This window comes from Ambystoma mexicanum, chromosome 11, assembly GCF_040938575.1.
Source record: "Ambystoma mexicanum isolate Mex_15411 chromosome 11, UKY_AmexF1_1, whole genome shotgun sequence".
NCBI classification, from domain to species: domain Eukaryota; kingdom Metazoa; phylum Chordata; class Amphibia; order Caudata; family Ambystomatidae; genus Ambystoma; species Ambystoma mexicanum.
The window spans coordinates 815555028-815575600 of NC_090934.1; the positions used below are offsets into that span (position 1 = coordinate 815555028).

Consider the following 20573-nt stretch of genomic DNA (forward strand, 5'->3'; position numbering starts at 1 on the left):
ACTAGGTCTTCTGGACTCTGCTAGCTACTGTCCCATTAATAAGTCTTCCTTTTTGTTAAAATTCTTACCATCCAGTTAAAGGTGCACATAGAATCATTTTCTCTCCTAAGGGATTGCAAGTTGGGTTTTTGCCCAGGTACGGGTAGGACAAAGTGGCCTCCTTATGTTACTAGACATATCGGCTACATGTGATACTATAGATCATGTCATACATTTTTCTATGTATTAAAGGTATAGCAAAGGCATCTGAGTATACTGCAAACTGGTTCTGTTACTTCATAAGCAACAGAAGCTCACAAACAAAGATCTCAGAACATGTTTCCTTGCCTGAATCAGTCAATCTGGTAACCCAAGGCTCAAGTTTCTCGCCAGTTCTATTCAATATTTATATGCAGCTGCTACATGATCTACTAAATAATCATGCTGCAGTTTTCCAGAACTATGGGAATGATGCATGAATAATTCTACATCTTGTTATCAATTACAATACTACCATAGTACACAGTTAGACCCTCTTTAACTACATTGTACAGTGGATGGCAGATAACAGGCTGGTGCTGAATTAGGAGAAAACGTAGCTTATGTTTGTGACCTCCCAGCATAAGATTTCCAGACCCATGGATACTTATCCCACTTTGCAGTTTGCATGTCACACTATGAAAATTCAAGCCAAACTCTTGGCATGACCCTGGACTCCCCCCTATCAATGGTAACCCAGGTTAATCAAGTGTGACGCATCCCCGGGTATTGTTACTGCTCCCATGGGAGGAGCCCCTTCCCATGAGGCCGGGGAGGTGAGGCCGCTACCCGATAGCCCCCTGGGGGTGATAGTTAGCAGGTGGATCGTATGGCATGATAACCCTCTATGGGACCAGTAACGACTATCTTGGGAACAAAAGCAACACAGAGGGGGGTCTGGGACCCACAAGACTCCGAAGAAGCACGCAACCAAGGAGCTGGCACCCACAACCAGTCTGGGAAGTCCTGAGACAATATAGAGGCGTCAGGAACCCACATCAAAGAGAGAGAAGCTACACAAGGCAGGAAGATCCCGAGACAAACTACAGGGGTCTGGGACCCACACAAGACAGAGTGAGGTGCGAGAAGTGAAGATAAAGGGTCAAGCCATTATCAAAAGAAGAGACATTTTTGGGAATATGAAGATCTGCAGTCAAGTCTGGCAGGATAGTGAACCAGACTTATTGCGTTTGTGAAATAAGAAGCTGTACAGTCAAGTCTGGTAGGATAGTGAAACCAGACTTGATGTTACATTTGTGAACCGGAGAAAGAACAGGGGAAAAGAGAGCCCCCTGAACCTCCCGCACCTTGTTTGATAATTGGAAATTGTGTTTTGTGAAATAAGAAACTGTGAAACAGAAGTGGGAAGACAATTCCACTCTAATCCTGCTGTGTTTTGTATATTTTTCGAAGAGCATCTAACATCAACAACTTTTAATTTAAAGAACCACACATCATGTTTTTTCATCAAGAACTGAACATTTGACTTGGTATCCAGAAAGAGAGAAGCCTCCTTCTGGATCAACGAGACACAGTTTTTTCCATAGTTAATTTAGAGTGTAAGGGACGGAAATAGGTTTGGACACAGAACAGTGGATATTTTAAATGTATTGGATATCCTGACAAAGTCCTTAGTCTTAGTACCTCTTAGAAATAGGGCAGATAGGTTTTCTTTTTCTGGACTTTTATATATAAATAAAAGTCGTTGCCAACAAACATGGCACCACTGTTCCAGAATCTTACTTCTGCACCCTTACACAAGTTATATAAAAATCTAATTCTACCTTATGCTACTGTGCCAAATCAGGCCCCTGCTTGCAGAAAAACATTGTGCGTCTATTGCTAGGCCTGTTATTGGTGCAAAAATGAACTACTGCAATGCTATCTCCGAAGGCGTTCCAGACTATGTTACACAGTAGTTACAGGTCCTGCAGAATACAGCAGCCAAGATTATTATCAACACCCCCGCACTCTTACATCTTGCCGGTGTTAAGAAAACTGCATTGGTTACTCAAAGATTAGAAATAAATCTGAACTATTGTTCACAAAGCTTTGCTTTGTTCAGCACGCTAGTATATTAAAGATAGTTTTAGGCTGCTCATGTCTGCACGCCCTTCAGAGAGCAATTACGCACACAACAGTTTCCACTCAATTCAAATGCTCTAGGGCATTTGGTCGTTCCTACACGAATGTTGCAACCAACCTTGATCACTCTCCCAGGTGAGGCACAGGATATTAGTAATCTTTTTGCTTTCAGAAAAAATATGAAAACCCCCTTGATTTAATTAGCTGTAGCTCCTGTCCCGACCCCTTCTTTCTTGCCTGCTCAAAATAGTATTCAAGCTTCTACTTAGGGTGTCAAGGGCACTTAGAAACATTTGGGTGGTAGTGCCTTTTCAAATACAACACAATAAAAAAGGAACTAGACACACTAGCTCTATGTGATATTTCTGCATATTGAAGATTGAACACAAAAAAGACAGATTTATTTTGGCACATTTTGGGCAGCCTTCATTTGCAGAAATATCACACATTTGGGTGGTTTCACCACCCTGAAACCCCCTGCCAGCTGATCCCCCTACGCTCTATCTCCTGCACTCAGGGGGTTACCTTTTAATCAGGAAGTTTTCACCCCCTGATGCCCATTTTTGTCCCCTAGGCCTCTCCGTTCCCCAACAAAAATATACACCCTCCAAACCTCCTCCCACACACACAAACACACACACACACACACTCCCCTGCCCCCTTTTATTTACAAGAAATCACCTATCCCCTCGCCTCCACGCTATGTACACACCAAAACATACACATACACTCATGCATACATACATACATATCTTGGACTGGGAGGATAAATCAGGGGCAATGCATTCGTCTTGTAAGCAAGACAACACACAGCAGCACAGGTTGAAATCCCAGCGCGTGCTTAAGAGACTGGCCTCCGGCATTAAGCGTGTTCTAAAAGATTAAATACATACATACATATATTCTCACTTAGCTCAGATGCCTGCAACTTATTTGTTTCGGCCCAGCCACTGCCGGTCAGCCCTGCATGCACTTGTGTGCAGCAGGGGGTATGCAGTTCGATTTTGAAAGACTGCTCAGAGTGGTCTTTCTAAATCAACATTTTTCGATTTTAAGAAAGAGATTTTCACAGCATACCAAAAAACTGGTGTGTTGCAACGCATCAAGGAGGAAAGTAGAAGAAAGCAAGAAGTGAGGCCCATTGGACCAAAAATAAAGGAGGGCCACCAGGGAATATATAAGAAATCAAGAGGGATGTTCTGAGAGCCTGGAAAGTCAATTGGCCTGGTGAAAGAGGCTGCATCAAGTAGCAAGTCAGCTACTCATCCAAGGCGTGAGTACAATAAGCCCTAGACCAAAAAACAAACCTAAAGAGGGTCTACAGAAGGATGCTGGGCAAAAGAATTAATACGAAGAAGCAACCCAGACACGTGACATCCTCACAAGCGCAAGGACATGTAGCAGATGAGTGAAATACTGAGAAAAAAATGACTACTCAAGAAAGAAATGAGGGGCAAAATCGTAGAGCCAAGGATCAACTGTGTTTTCACGCCAGTATGGCAGTCTAATGAAGAGAGGGAAGGATTGAAGGACCGCTGTCCTAAAAGAAAGCTTGATTTTCTATGTCCTTTTGGGATATCTTTTCCCTACACCCTTAGATTTGTTGCTTAATAAAGAACCTCAAAATGGCATCTTTGGCTCAGAGGTGGCTGTTGAACGCTTAGCCTGTGACACACCAACCTTCTAAAAGCCTACAACAATTAACAGGGTCAATACTGATCTTTCCAGACAAATCCACATTAAAGACTTAACAAATACCATGCACAATATGTTTTTCCAATTATAAAATGGAACTGAGACTATAAGCCTCTCTCCTTCCACAGAATAATACAAGTATACACAGCTACATAAACACTGCTTAAATAACTACCACCAATAAAGTGAAGCCTCTATTTAATGAGGACATTGCAACACATTACCCAACTGCAACTTTAAGGGTAGCAAATTTAATGTTTCATTTCTCACACCACAAAAAAGTGCTTAGTGACTTCGAATACGGAGACATTTTTACTCTGCAAAGATTGTCATCATCTTCATCTAAGATTCTGAAAATAATCTTAACAACAAACAGCCATACTATCCTAAAGTACACCTTGAACTTTATAAGTTGGCGTCAAGCTCTTGTGAATGTTAATCGTGAATGGCAATTCACTAATGTCATTACAATGTATATTGGGCTTTTTCTAACTTGCTAACATGCTTGCAAGAAGCACCAGCGCGTGGCAAGAAAAAAGCTTGGGGAGGAGGGATTAGACATGCAATACAGAATATAAATTAGAGCGTGATGGGGCAAACGCTTGAAAGAGTTGGTCATATATTGCACTTATGCATGCACAGTGGATAAAGACATATGTCCTTTTTTAGGCAGGATGGAAATAGATAAAAGCCGTGAGGGCAAAGGGATGTTAAACAGCAAAGTGGGTGGAAAAGGGAGTGATGATGGGGATAGCGAAAGTGGGAATCATTGCACGGTGCTACACTATAACTATGCCGAGAAGTCATTCAGTGTTTCATGATTTTAAACCACAAATCCAATGTCACCAGAGCCCGTTGTTGACTTTATTTGTCCAGAGGATAAGTATTATTTATGTTAAATGTAAAATGTATTTCCAGCCTTCCATTGGCTGACATAGGTCATATACAAAGATGAAGCAATGACGTGCAATAACAGTAGTCCCATTTGTCACATAATTGTATATGATATATTTGTTAAGTGAGAACAGAGCAGCCTCGGGATGCTACCCCCAACACTATGTAGAATTGGTTTGGACCAAAAAAAATGATTATATATATCTATATATATTCACTGAAAAAACTTTGTTAAAGTGACGTTATGATTAAGTTTCACTAGTAAAAACCTAGGAAATTCATTGAAAAAATGTGCTAAAAGGGAGGATATGGTTGTAAGGTAAAATCGAAAAAACAAAGAAAGCCCGAGTCCGGCTCAAGAGTCTTTTGACTGATCCTGACTCTACTTCGTGTGCCATGTGGGAGCCTGTCCCCTTTTGCTGTTTATTGACTTTCCAGCCTAAATACCCAGAAAGACTGCTGAGTCCGGCTGCAGAGTCTTTTGGTATTTAGGTTCTGCGGCAACACAAAACTGACATGACTCGCCTTCAATTTCTTGCATGAGTGAAGCTCTGTCCTGATGGAATTTCTGGGTAAGCAGAAACACTGAAAGACAACACAACCCTATTTGTGCATTAAGTGACATTTATACAGATTATAGGATTAATTGTGGCAAAAGCAGCAAACCTTGGGGGATCTTTCAACAGATTCCTCCAGCACCTGGAGCCGTTCGCCGCCGATCAAAGATTTGCTGTTTTGACTGCACGCGCGAGAGACTGCAGGGGATCTCCCCTTTGATCTTGCACGCAACCCACTTTCCAGTTATACGATCTTTGCATCTCTAACTGCACCGAGAAATAGCATTCGCAAACCCAGCAGCACCGTCCCACGGCCATTGTTTCCACCACGTGAGCGAGAGACTGCGAGGGAACTCCCCTTTGATCTCGTGAGCACTGTACCTTCACCCCTGTGCTTTTTGTTTCTAATTTTGTAATCAGGACAAGGATTATTCAAAGACACTTTGACTCCCATGAAGCATGGTCACCCCACGTTCTGCTACATAGCACCTTGTTGCACCACTTGGATAATAAAAGAAGTCATACCCTTGACAGACGAGACATTTAATCATCTACTGCAACAAGGAACGAGGATGGCCAATTCTACTGGGCCGCGAAATAGGCTGCGTCTGAAAACTGAATCTATGCCAATTATCTCTCCCTTGCCTGCAGCACAACTGACCATTTAACAGGCACTTTTTAATCATAAACACGGAAAGACAGGACATGTAACACCTCATGAGATTGTAAAGTGAAAACGGCTTCCAATAACACTGACTTTGAAAGAAAAACCAGGTATTGATAACTTGACTTCGATTTCCACCAGAAATGCACGAAGCATTACATCTAATGATATACCAACTGTGAAGTCGACACCAATACCTTCTGCTCTCTTACCTGATGAAGCCTCCAATAATGTAACTGAAATCCTCCAACAAGATTGCGCCTGTCCTCCCGATTCTCTGAGTTAACAGCTGTCCATAGTAGACCTAACTCGATCCTGTGACAACCAGTTAATGACATCTACTGAAGAAAAAAGCTGGAACTCACAGCCTCTATTGCCAGGTGGAAAAGAACAATGCAAACTTCGAAATCTGGCCCAACTGGAATATAACCACACTCCAAAATTAAATGCTGACATAGTAGAGAATGCACAGAGCAACGTCTCACTACACATCCCATTAGAGCCAAACACAGGACTGACCCAGGTGAGGATATTACTCCTACTCAGGCAGTTGTCGCTGACAAAAGGATTCCACAGAATTATCGGATAGCAGACTTGGAACCGGAATGTTCATCATTACACCAGGATGAAATCCCCTCCTACAAATCATCTCACCAGGGGAAGGTTAATATGGAATGAACTTGTCAGACTGATCTCACAATTCTACAGAATTTGGCCTCCTTGGCCAACTCAGAAAAATCCTCAACTAAAGTGAAGGCTCAATGCAGTAACGCATCAGAGAGGCGAGAAGTTTTATCAAAGAAAGAAAAAGCCTGGCTGGCCAAGCAAAAATGGCAACAGTACGACATACAAATGAAAACTGAAGATCTGGCGCTACGGTCCCAACACTCCACAAATCCCAGATCAGCCAGATTATCCCTAGATATCACAGAAATTGAGTCTCTGATGAGCTGTATGGAAAAAAGGAAAGACGGATTTGGAGACCTCTACGACATAAGAAAAAAGGGTACACACGCCACCTCGACCCCTCAACAAAGAAAGCCACTTTCGCCTTACCACGACAATTTGGACACTAAGGCACCTCTCAACTTACAGAAAAAGTCACAGCAACAATTCAAATACAGCATCAACCATCAGCATGACCGCTTGTTTGAAAAATGAGACAAACAGAAGGAAATGACTCCACCTCAAAAACAAGCAGATGAAACTAATGAAAACAGATGCCAATGTGAAGGCGCAGAACCATGTTATCATCAACGCATACCGACTAATATGACAGATCTGCAAAACATGTTGATTACATCCCAGTCTCTGATTCCCTTCCTAAAGCTGCAAGAAACCAACAATGATAATATCAAGGATCAAGCAACCCTTCTTGAGATCATTGAGCCCATGAAGCTCCTATACTCAAATACATACATTACAGTTAGTCTATCACAGGAAGGGACTGTAGCAACACCCATTAAGACTTGGAATGGCCTGAAGCAGGGTTGCCCTCTTGCGGCAACCCTCTTCAACTTTTATGCAGCTGATGTTGAAGGCCATATGCAAGCGACTTCCTTAAATCCTCCGAAGATCAATTCAGTACCTGTTCCTGTAATGATGTATGCAGATGACTTTGTTTTGATGGACAAAACGCAGAGGGGCTTACAGCAAAGCCTAAAGATGATGGGAAATTATATGAAGGAGAATGAATTACAGATCAAAACAAAGAAAACTAAAATTATGAAGCTAACTAATCAGACAAAAAAAAAGTCCTTTGATGTTGGACCTAGATGATCAATATATGTGTGTTATGTCTACTTTCAAATGCCTGGGCCTCCTGATAAATCAATCTAGAACAGAAGAAGATTGGGTGACCTATTTGGAAGAAAAAACAGAATCATTAGCTAGATAAGGCTGATGTCTTCATAATAAATTTGGAAAGTTTTCCCATCATCCCCTTCTATAGGCAAAAAGTTGTACCCGTTCTCACCTATGGGAGTGAAACCTTGATTAAAATCTCACAACCTATTTGGCAAAAATACAAAGAAACTTTCTGGAGGAAGATTTTAGCACGGCCTCGAAACTACCTTATGGCAAGAATTAGATTTGAAATTGCTTCTCAATCTCTTACATCAATTGCACTATGGAAATAATTTGATCTTTTCCGCAAAACAATGACCAGTGATAACATCCCGGCAATGCAGATTCTTCAAACAAATCCGAGTGGTATGAATAATACCATCCTGAATGTAAGGAAGAATCATATGGAAAGACAACTGGCAAGTGGATACATATCAATGGAAATGCTATTACTACACCCGCAGCACGCCAAACTAAAGATACAGCGCAATGATTGGGCCAAAACCATTCGAGTGAAATCAGCATATAGATAAATCTACAATGCGAGATTGACATAAGGGCTTTAAATGAGCTGCTAACTTATTTGAATCTATTTCCAGACAAAGCTATTCGTGATATATACTTCAAATTATGCTTGATCATTCCAGCCAGATATAGACTTGTGAAATTGAAACAAATTCCCTGTTCGATTTTGCCTCAACGAGTCATCGCATGAGACACTGCAACACATCATAATGGATTGCCCAGCCCTTGCGCAAAAGAGAAACATCTTCAGAGATCTCTTTCAGATCTCAGTGAAACAAATGGACACAGAAGCTAGATGAGCGAACATCCTTTTGGGAAAGGACACAAAATTGATTCATACCAATGTTCAGTTCTTAAACAACATCATGGGATCACATAAGATTCAGATATGATAATCCATTAGCCCATGATACATCTTGCATCCTTTGCGGGTTTTTTTTCTCTTTGAGCTTCTTGTTTAGACCGATGCCTTAATGTGTTATAATAAGTCAACTGATTCCTTAATATCTTATAACAATTTGCTTGATATAAAGAAAAAGTTTAAAATATAAAATATATCATTTTAAGCTAAAACTTTTTTTTTTTTAAACAGAAATGTGCCAGTTATGGTATGCTATGCAACCATAACTTGCGCCACCACCATGCACTGCTAACTAACACTAAGGACATCAAAGATGACATCACAAATGGCAAAATTTATGAAGTTAGGTTGATTAGGTTCTTTTTCTTCAGTGAGAATTTTAAGTAAATTATTTAATCTGTGCATAATGCATTGAAAACATGATACACATACTCTAAAGGTTTTGTGTATGTAGACCTATCCCTGTGTTATGTGCTTAAGGTACTTTCCTTAGGCCTGAGCTCATGTCGCACATGAATGGGACAATAAGCAGGCCCCAGAAAGACAATTCATTTTTTATACATGATGAGGAACTCTTATTTTAGTGTCATGTTCAGGTCATGGCGTTTCTTTGCTCCTAACCAGAGTTTCCCTGTATGTGCCTCAGATGTGTATGCATTGATAATCTCCATACGTATTGTTTGTACTAGCACATGAGTGTAGTAATCCTTGTCTTGTTAGCTGTTAATTCCAATTTTTACATTTGTTAAGATTATAATAGGCATCGATTGATGATGGATTTATGATTCTACTGGCCAATATTACCAGATTAAATAAATAGTCTACTTCAATGGTCCATGCTGCAGCCTTTGTCTATGTGCCTGTATTATTATATTGCTGTATTAACAACAACACTTCAATAGAACGTTTGTTTCAATACGTGATACCTGGAGTAGTTCATGAGAGGTCTCCCGATCACCCTGTCATATGTTGCTAGCAACATTCTAAACAAAATCCCTTGTATGAACTTTTCATCAGAATTGATGTCATCAATGATGGCATGTGTAATGTCATCTTTGAAGTCCTGGGTATTAATCTTAGCAGTGCATGGTGGTGGTGTGAATTATAGTTGTATAGCTTACCATAAGTGGCAACTTTCTTTGATTTTTCGGTTTTCCCTTGCAACCATAACCTCCGTTTAATACATTTTCCCCCAATTAATTTAATAGGTTTTTATTAGTGCAACTTAACCATAACGTCCCTTTAACAAGGTTTTTTCAGTGAATTTCATAGGTTTTTATTAGTCAACATGCTTCATGATGTTAAAGCACTGTACATAACTTAAATTAATAATTCCTCTTAACATATATGAAAGAACTATAAACCTCATTTCACAAACATATTTTTTGCAGTGCATTCCGACGTGTGTCGTTTTCAGCAGCGCATGCTGGGGATGCAGTCATGGATGAATTGCTTAGGGCATGAGGCTCGACCATGACCCCAGCCCCACCAAACCACCTCCGTTTTCCACTACACCTAGCATGCATCCTAGTCCAGTGTCCACTATACCCCCCTAATGTGACCAAGGGCCAGTGCTCATGGCTTGCTGCCATGGCCAGTCCCCACAATCCATGGGGCATGGGCTTCGGCCATGGCACATGCCTTAAAAAGCAAATCAGAGTAGACATGTGTCCTTACCGAGGGCCAGGCCTCTGCCCAGGCACAAAATTAGATCACTATTTTTTGTACTTCCGTTTTGACACTTTGGAAAAGATAAAACACAGGGCACCTTTACAAAAGCATGCTTTCAAGTCCTAGCTGATGCTCTTCATGAAGGTTTTCTGTATTCCTGTTCAGCTCTTCGGGCTGTAGCCGCCAGCAGGATTTCTTTCCCCATTGATACCTAACTCCATTTGGAAACACTTTACCACATAGCTGGTCCATGGTGGCCATGGCCAGTGGCCAGATTGTCCCTGGCCATGGCATACCAGCTATACCTCAGTCACCAAAGGTATATCAACATTTTTTGTGCCCACATTATGACAATTTTCAAAAAATAAAACACAGACACATTTGCAAAACCATGCTTTCAGGTCCTTGCCAATGCTCCTTGCACAAGTTTGCTGCAGATCCGTCTGTGTTTTATTTTTTGAAAAGTGTCAAAATGTAGGTACAGAAATAGTGTTATCACATAGCCCTCGCTTGACAAAATCCATTAAAACTTAGCAAACACATTCAACATTGGGTCTAAAATCTTTTTGCAAACTTGTACACAGATTTGTCAGTTATAGCTGTTAAAATGTTTCTGAACCCCTCCCCCTCTAATTTTGCCCCATCTTCACAATATGGCACATAACTCAGAGAAAGCATTTGTAGTTGGGTCTAACATGCTACTGCAAAATTTCATGCAGTTTCATTGAATGGCGCCAACGTTATAAGCCATACAAAAAAACGATGTTCGCCGACCATGTAATGCAGAAATATGCATGGATGTCCTCGAACTTCTGTGAAATTTGTGAACATCTCAGCAATGCCCCCGAACATCTGAGATGTTTGCGGTATTTCTGGCTTTTTGTGGTCATATCGCATCCCATCCTTATCATCCGTTACCTCCCCAGAGATTGTTTCATTTGTTTGTTTTTACCGCAATGTATGCTGACTATGGGCGAAGTTTGCGAATCCAACATGACGTCCATTTCGAAGGTTTGACACAGCTCATGTTTTTAACTGACCATTCAGTGGGCATGTACTGACTTACATTTTGGGCATTTAAAAAAAAAAATCGACTGGACGGATTAACACCAAATTTACAAATGCACCATTTCGGGACCAGGCTGTCGCTCCTCGCACAAGTTTGGAGCAAATCCGTCCAGAGGTTTGGGCTGTAGCCTCAAGCAAAAAAAAAAAGGATTTCAAAAGTTGTGTAACCCCCACCCCCTCTAACTTTGCCCTGCCTGGCCCCCCCTGGACGAAACCACACAAAACACTAGCCCTGTAGTTATGGTTAAGTTGCTCAACCCATATGAAGGGCAGTTTTTGGGCAGCTTATAACTTTGGTGTATTTGACGAATTTGCACAAAACATTGACAAAAAAGTAAATGGCCACCTTTGAATTATTTTGTGAGGTTTTGTCAAGGAGTGGGGGGGGCAAAGATATAGGGTGGGACCCAAAACATTTGAAATCTGGTTAGACATACATTGAAAATAATGTTGCTCATGCCACCAGCCCAAACTGTTGGACGGATTTGTACCAAACTTGCATGATGTGCAGCAGCCTGGTCTCAAAAGCATGCTTTTGCTAATTCGGTAAAAATCGGTCCAGTAGATTTTTAAACGTTTTTCAAAAAGTAGTTCCCAAAAAATGTGTGAAATCCAAGTCCAGTCTGTGGACTCGCTTCCTGATTCGGTGTCCACAGACACCTCTGGGCCAATTGGGGCAGTGAGACATTTGTGGATGTCAAATGCGCACACTGATTGGTTATTGTAAACTGGGAACTGCGTCAAACTTTTTGAAACTGTCACATATTGGATCCGTGGACCACAGCATTTGTCCAAGGCTAGCGCCACTTGAAAAAACTGTTGGGGTTATTTTGTGGATGAAAGAGTGTCTGGGAAGGACGTGGAAGAGGAAAAATGTAAGATGGGGCCGTTGGTATATGTGAAAAGCAGCTGAAGATGCTGTGTGGGAGTCGCCAAGACTATGGTTATTTTTACTGTCTGTGACCTGCACCGTATACGGACAATGCTCTGCGGCATATCTCAACCTACCGGGTCTGCGAATTACCAGGATGTTCAAGGACTCTGCGTGACAGTGGCAGGAGAGAGTTATGTTTCATGAATGTGTAATGTTTGGTCACAGTAATACGTGCACAACAATTATGACTATTACAGGGGGTATTCAGTATTTTTAACACAGTGGAAGGGTATTATTGAAGTGTATACAGCATTTATAAAATGGTTGAACTGTATTTTTGTGGCCATTTTCAGTGTCCAGATTCTTGGGGGGGTGGTTGCAGAATAGGACCCCAAGAATCTGGACACTGGGTATGTCCACAATAATTTGTGGTCAGTAATTATAACCACAGTAATATGATGAGGCTGAAGGGTGTTATTGAAGTGCATACTGTATTTATAATGCTCCCAGAAATGTGTACACTGGCCATGGCTACAATCATTTGTCCTCACTTATTTTGGCTACTGCAATATGCCCATAGTAATTGATAGTGGCCATGTATGGTTAGTTGAATGGTGTAAGAAGGCAGCAATGTAAAATTCTAGACACTTGCTAAAGGCCATAATAATTTCTTCTTAGTAATTATGGCTACAGTAATATGCCCCGAGTCGTTGATACTGGGCGTGGCCATTTAGTTGAATATGGTAAAAAGGCTGAAATCTGGGTTGCTTCTATGGAAAGAAAAAAATATATATTGTATGTTCTATGTTTGGTACAACATTTGTGCATGATACACTGTTGTATTAACATGTAGTACACACATACATACACATACATTAACATGTAGTAATCATTGGAGAAAAGAAATGAATGGTGGATTGAAAAACCCATTGTATACAGCTACAGTTTTAGACTTTTATCTGGTTTTAAAGTTTACTTGTTACAGAATATATGTGTGTGTTTCAAGTAGTTAGATACCCATTGGCATATTCTAACTGTATTGGATTCTAAAAGAAATATTGTACCTCTATGGATATTGTATAAGTATAAGCGGGATGGCTTGCTTGAAGTGTATTGTAATAAAGGTATGTTTAAAGTAGTTAGATACCCATTGGCATATTCCAACTGTGTATTGTAGATTTCTTAGTGTACAATAAGTACATTTGGGTTGAAGGACTATTAAGTAGGCATTTGTTAGATTTGCTGGTAACCTATTTCTTTGAGTAACGGACGTGTCATAACATTCAAATTAACCACTTCTTTTTTTCACATATGCAGTCTAGTGGCCAGAAGTGGTTGTGGTACCAGTGTGGTATATTATGCCTACTGTTGTGAACCTTTTCTTGCCAAGAGATACTTGGCTGTGTAAAGCTAGTGAACATACAGTTATGTTTGGTACCATCTGCATTGTACCTTAAAAGCATTAGTATCACATATTGGCAATGTGAAATTATTTGTATGGTGGATCGATTGTATGAATGGCAAAAGAACGTAATGTGCCATGATTTGCATTTTGTAAAAGCTGTTGGAACGGAATGGATTCACAGTTTGTATAGATACATAAACAAATCTTTCATTAGGTATGTTCTCTTGTGAAACATTTTTGGAGAGAGTGCATGTATGTTTCCATGTGTATGTATGAAATCTGGAAGATTTCATTTATAGGGATGTTTTTTGTTTCTAGCACTTGCAGTAAGCACATTAGGAATACTTGTGGATCTTCCTGTGTGTTTATGATGAGTGTATTAATCCCTATCCAGAGGTCCATCCCTAGTCTTCTACCGGACACATTGAAGGTGTTGTCAGGATTATTTGTGGCACTCAGGCCAAAAATAACCAACTTGTTGGCAATGATTGCTCACACTCACAAACAGAAGGCCCCTCCCAACAACAGAACGTCCAGTACAGGTACCCTCCTATGAAAATAAGCCACTTGGTTCCCCAGCTATGGAGGTGTCGACACAAAGAAATGGAGGAGGCGCCCAAATAACTGGGCAGCATCCTCTCCTCCCCCCCCCTGCTGGGTAAGGGGTAGGTGTGCAGGCGAGCCCGGGAAGCTCGAGGGGCAGGAAGCCAGACAAAAGGGCAAAAATGCTTGTGAAAGGGAAGGAAAGGGGCTGGCTGGGAGGCTTTAAGGCGCCTGGTTCGGGCCTCCATGGACATTGCAGAAGGATGCTGCTCGTGGAAGGAGGACCAGTTTTGTTTCGTTTTCCTCCCTCCCATCCTGCTGATAGGATGGCGGAATTGCAAGGCCTGGCCGTTGCTGTCGCAGAATGGCGAGGCAGTGTTTTTGCAACTAGTGGCAAGATACAGACTACTAACGAGCCGTGGGAAAGCGGGAAGGGTTTTTGCTCTTCTCGCGACCAGCGCCCGTTGGTGGCCTAAGTGGCAAAGGCGCTGGAGGTATCAATGAGGGCTCGGCTTCCCCCGACAAAACGGCACTCCCGCAGCCCAGGAACACCTAGAAGGGCAGGCGGGGCTCAGACAAGAATGGTTGGGGGAGCTTTGGCCTAGAGTGGACTTGGTTGGGAAAGAGGGAAGCAAGGTTTGGACACGGAGCAGTCGGCTTGTCGCCACACCTTCAGAGCTATTTTCACAAAGTTTGGTTTGCAGTGTTTTGAATTTGGTAGTTATAAACAATGTGAAAATAAATCTGCAGCCTTTTATGCCAACAAAGAAAGACTGTCTCATTCTGCACCTGTTTTCTTGGTGGGGTATTAAACGGGGCGAATGGAATGAGCAAGCGTGTTGGTACAAATATGGACAAATGCCCAGGTTATGCATGTGCGGTAGCAGTGCATCGGTCTATGAAGCAACTTTCATTGGTTGCATGCTGTAGCTTAGGTGCCAGACGTAAGCATAAAATCATGACGCTCTTTCTTCACACTGAGGCGCCGTAATCATCGCATTTCATTTCTACATCGTACCCCAGATATCATGCAAAGGCATAGAAAAACATTGCAGTAAAAACATCAAATAATATGAGGGTGGACTGGGTGGTTTAAAAACGCAGTGGTTCACTGATCCATCGCTGGTCACTGAAAAAGGGGATGTGGTCTGACCGCAAAGTAATTATTCATCCTAGAATTTCCCATGGAGACCCATTCGCTGACATGAGGCCACGCTGGATGGATAGCCCTTAGTTAGCGCTCTAGATGTGTCTTCGAGGCTGAAGTGATGCGTCTAAGCTGTTGGAATACCTAGGGGTACACTCAGAGGTCAGGTATGAAGACCCAGCACTGTAATGGTCTCTAATGGGGCTGCCAAGAGTTCTACTCACGCTCAGTTATTGGACCGCTGGTGACTGCAGGGGCATTGCATTATTTTACTGCAGCTATATGGATTTTGGCATGCAATGCACCCTTTAATACCAACCGGAACGGTCCCTGTGAATGTTCGCAGGACCAAATGGCCCTGACAGCTGTAAAGATTTAGGCATTATGAAAGGGATACACCTCACCAACAGAGAGCCCATGTTGTTCGCTCTGTTTTCATTTACCACAATTCCCTTTGTTCAAATACACTGCGAGTAGAGAGCAGTTCACAATTCCTTCACTTGACACAAATGAACCAATAACAAAATGTCTGCCATGCAAGAACAGCAATGCACGATGGGAAGGTATTCAAGTGAAGCCATTCAACATCGTCCTACCTTCACATATCGCTGGTTCTTTCTTGCACTGGCAGGCAGGCGCTGGTGAAACACGACTTGCAGAATCAGCATTCTCACAAGCTCACCAGATACAGCAAAGCCGGCACTCGCGTAAAGAGCCACACTGGCATCAACAAAAAGGCAAGGGTAGTCAGGCATGCCGCCACGAAGCCCGAGATGAAAGCAGTGAAATGGCACACAACACAAACGGGCCGTTCAGTGGCTGACCTGGTAGCTGGGATTGGATGGCTCATACTCCTGCAATTGGGCGAGTGTGTAATTTCGCGCACTAGTCAACTTAGCCTGATGTCTCCTTAATCGAATGAGAAGCAATGTTAGCTCTTCCGGCTGCAGGTAGTCAGACACATTGCAAAGAGGAAATTAGCAGTCTTCAAACAGGCACACTGTAATTACATTCTTCACCCCAGCGCCCACATTACACGGATTTGATTAAGCAATAATTGCACAATTCTGCCTTTAGGGCAAGCGGGTATGCGGAAAGATGCATGCGTACATGATATCAACTCCAGAAAGCTCAACGCTATGCATGCGGTTACACCTGGTGAGGTGCTGCAGCGTCACACATAAGTCATATTCGATCCCCATGCTACAAATAGCGAACACTGCACACACAGAAGGCCCCCCCCTCGCCCCCTGAATAGCACGAGCCATTCTGTCAGCTCGAAAAATGATTTTTTACAAACACACCGTTTATTTGACCAGAAAAGCTATAGCAGTACATTGAGCGTAGCATGAAAATCAGTCCTCCCTCTTTTTCAAGCTATGAGCATGGACCTGCTTGTTTTTTTATGACACTATTGCTATTAAAAAAAAAAAAGCCCCGCTAATTCCTAATGTTTAACATGAGGCAGCTGGCAGCGAATTTTGGTTGTTGATAGCCATCCTAATCTTTCATTCGAGCAATTTGGTTTAATCTGAGAAAGAAGATATACGAGTGGAAGCACCTTTAAATCTAAATAGCGTTTTAAATTCTGCAATATACAGGCAATCGTCCCTTAACCAATCAATGCCCGGCCGCAGTCCTATTAGCAATCATCTTTCTAGGTTTGCTTTATGATAACGGTACCGTTGACTTCACTCACCCCAGAAAACAGCTGCACAATGGAAGGCCATTAGGGTTCTAAATGCCCATTCCAGTGGCATTTTTAAAATATGTACACATACATTTTGGGCTTATTCAGAATAGAATTCCAAAGCAAAAGGAAATGGCGCATATTTGCAATAAGCGCCTGGTGCGCATTCACGCGGATTCAGAAAGATTCTCCAGCCCACAGGGTAAATAACACCGGTGCTTGGTGCAGGGTACATCTTCTGATAGGTGAAAAAAGGAACTATTGCTCACATGGACGGCCGCAGGGCCCAAGCTGGGAATGAAAGATTACTTTTGGTAATCATGGTTACTCAGTCATCCCGAGTCTATACACCCTTTCTTGTATGACGGTTTCCAACTAAAAATTGGAATGGGATATAAGGCCCGTCACCCCAATGCTCATCCTATAGTTTACCCCTTTTTAAAGGACGGCTTGTATTAACTGGTATCGAGAGGGGGGAGGGTTGCAAGGAATGTGACCACTTGGAAGGACTAAGAAAGAGTAAAGATGATTACCATGCATAATCTACCCTTTCCTCCCACCCCCCTTCCTCGTCACACGCCTTACTATACATGAGGATGTAGCAAGCAGTGTAGCCATGCAACCGGAGTCAAATAGAAGATCAGTAGTCGGATTGCTCCTCAGCAGGAATCTTTAATCTGAACCAACAGGTCAATGGGAACTTGCATGGAGGATCCGAGAGCCGCATTTTGAGGAGAGTGACCCTCCCAACACAAGTGTACAAAGCCTCAAAGGTAGGTGCCAAGGTGACTGCACTAGAGAGGTCTTAAACGGTGTCACCTTGAGTTTCCAGCCAGGATACAGCCTTTCGCCATGTTGACCAGTCTTGGGTTCTATATGGATAAAGGACGAATTGCCTCATTGATGATAGTGGAAATAATCCAGCAAGCCAGAGTTGCTGCTGGTGGTTTTGTATTGCCTGCAAACATAAGGAACAAAGATTTGGTTTACCTCAAGCAAGACGTTTTGGTCTTCAATGTTTAAAGAGACCATGGTCCATTCAGGGCATCGTTCAACTGGTTGCTGGAACAGTTAGGGGCCAGGTGAATTAATTGAAGAATCACTTCTTGATTAAAATGAAACTCCAAAAATATCCGAGGATTAAATTACAGACTTAAACGTAGGGCAACCAGATCAGGAAAGAAACGCACATAGAAATCCATCATATTAAAGGGCACAGAGGCGTATACAGGGCAGGGCCTGAGCAGGCAAGGCCCACCCAAAATCTGTAAATGCCCCTTCAACAGTGCTATGTGAGCATTTACAGATGTTAATATCATTGCTGTTGGTCCAATGACATTTGCTTCAGGCCCCACTGGTTAGACCATCCTGGCTACACTTCTGGACGGGCATCTATATCGCCAAAAGGCCGAACGTGACTGTTTGGCAGAAAAATCAGCGTTTTCCAGAACAAAACCTAAATGTCGTTATCGTCTATTGGATTGAAAGAGGGACATTGTCGGCAGTGGAGCATTACCAAGAGGTCCCATGATGGAAGAATTGCTTTCTTAGGAGGTTTTTGGAAGCTCAAAGCTCTGAAACATTCAAAGGGCAATTGCTTAATGTTCATGCAGCAAGATTACTAGTCGTGAAAAGGCTGTTATTGCTGCCCACTGGATTGGTGGGAATGACCAAATTCATCCTCAATCCCACATTGATGAACTCCAGAACCTGTCATTTGTTGTTACCGTATGGCGCGGGCCCTTTCACTGTACACCAGGATGTGAAGGAGGCACAAGGATGCTTGTATCCTTGTAGGGAGGTGTGGCTACACTTATGCAATATTTTTCCAACAGCCAAAGGGATGCAGAGCTGTGCAGTCCCCTTAATCTATTTCCAAGCCATCGTTTGCACTTGCTTAATGGATAGTAGCAGAATGAAGGGCGACTTTGGTGGAGTTCAGACAATCGGTAGAGGGAAGAGGTTCCTCCAAGGACAGGAAGAGGAGCAGTTGGAACCATTGTTTCTGTGTTCAAAAGGGGGTCATCAGGATTGAACAGATACTTTTGCATCTTATTTTCTTGAACGCTCGATGCAGAATCAGGAACAGGGGAAAGCCATTGAGAAGCCGTTATAGACAAGAGCTTGAGAGAGAGAGCTTCAAACTTACAGGAAGATGGTTCAGTTTTAAGCAATCCACACCACAGTAGGAGAGAGTTCCTCTCAGTTGCAAATCGATTTATCTAGGGTAGTCCCCAGTTTTGCATCAGCACCGGAACAACCTTAATGTGTAGACAGAAGTCCATTGATGATGGATTCATCCTGCTCAGTGCATCTGCTGGTCGAGTGAGCACCTGGCACTTATTCAGTATCTCGGTTTGGTATGTGTGCTGTTACCGATGTAAAATGGTTTGTTTAAAGGGTATTCAGTGGAAGACACTAGGTTCTCCTGTGCCTGTTTTTATGTATGCCTTGGATATTTGGTTGTCTGCCTGGATCACGACAAGTTGCCCTTCAACGACTGATTGAAGGTTTTGCAGCTCTCTCAAGATGGCCATTAGTTTCCTCCAACTGCAGGATTTCTTTGCTTCATTGTTGGTCCAGTGAGCTTGTGTAGGTTGGATCTCCAAGGCCGCTCCCCAACCTATGACACTGGCATCCATTGTGATAATCAGTGGGTGTTCTGATGCCAAAGGAACATCCCTCAAGTTCTATGGATTTGCTCACTATTCAAGATGATGTTTAATGTAGGAGGAATCAAAGTCTCATATTTCACCAGAGGCCAGGGATCGATCACTGGCCCAGACTGTGAGAGAGGTGTCGGGTGGGCCCAAGCCCAAGAAACAGTAACTGTGCAAGCCACCATGTCACCTAGGTTAACCAGGCTCTAGTCAACATCTTTGCCTGACAGTATAAACACAAATGCGCGTGTAGCGTTTCTGCTCATATTGCGGGTAGAAAGGCTTCCACCACCATTTTCTTGAAAGTGATCCTGATGAACTGCAATTCCTGAGATGGGACCAATTTGGATTTTTGGGTGCCGATCATGAAACTGCAACACTGGAGCAGTGAGCATAGCCTCTAGCATATTTCCTGAAATTGCGCCTAGATCAGACAGTTATCTAGACAGGGGTGAGCACAGACTCCATCAACATTTAGTTGTCCCACAATAGGTGTAAAACGCCTTTGGTGTGGAAGCCAATCCAAATGGTAGATTTTTTTTTTTTAGAAGTTCAGGAGCTGAAGAACTCTATACATTAGCTGCTGTGTAGGGCTTCCTGAACTCACGCCTCTGGAATATCCTGCCATTCCCAAGACAAAGCAGCAGAGAAGGCCCAAACCGGATAATAATTACTTGGGAGGTTGCCGTGAAAGCTGGATGATGACTCGCTGACTTTCTTTGAAGAGAACCACTGTTAGAGGAAAATGGCAATGAAAGAGCCAAGCTCTCAGAAGTTGGTTTGGAGGTAAACAACCTCCTCCCTCGAACGTTTGTCGGATAGCACAAATTTCTGGTCCTTAACTAGTTTTCCAACTTTTGATATGGGCTGC

At 42.5% G+C, this 20573-nt stretch overlaps 1 protein-coding gene across 8 annotated transcripts in view; it reads right to left on the reverse strand.

Annotated features, from left to right (window-relative positions):
• PLEKHA7 (pleckstrin homology domain containing A7) overlaps positions 1-20573 on the reverse strand; it is a 1516580-nt gene that overhangs the window by 330388 nt on the left and 1165619 nt on the right. For 4 of the 8 annotated variants that reach the window (XM_069623765.1, XM_069623764.1, XM_069623763.1 and 1 more), the window contains one exon: positions 16177-16296. The exons of the other annotated variants lie outside the window; for them this stretch is intronic. In XM_069623765.1, the coding sequence (XP_069479866.1) occupies positions 16177-16296 (120 nt within the window). The remainder of the gene's footprint in view (positions 1-16176; positions 16297-20573) is intronic. 8 annotated transcript variants of the gene reach the window in all.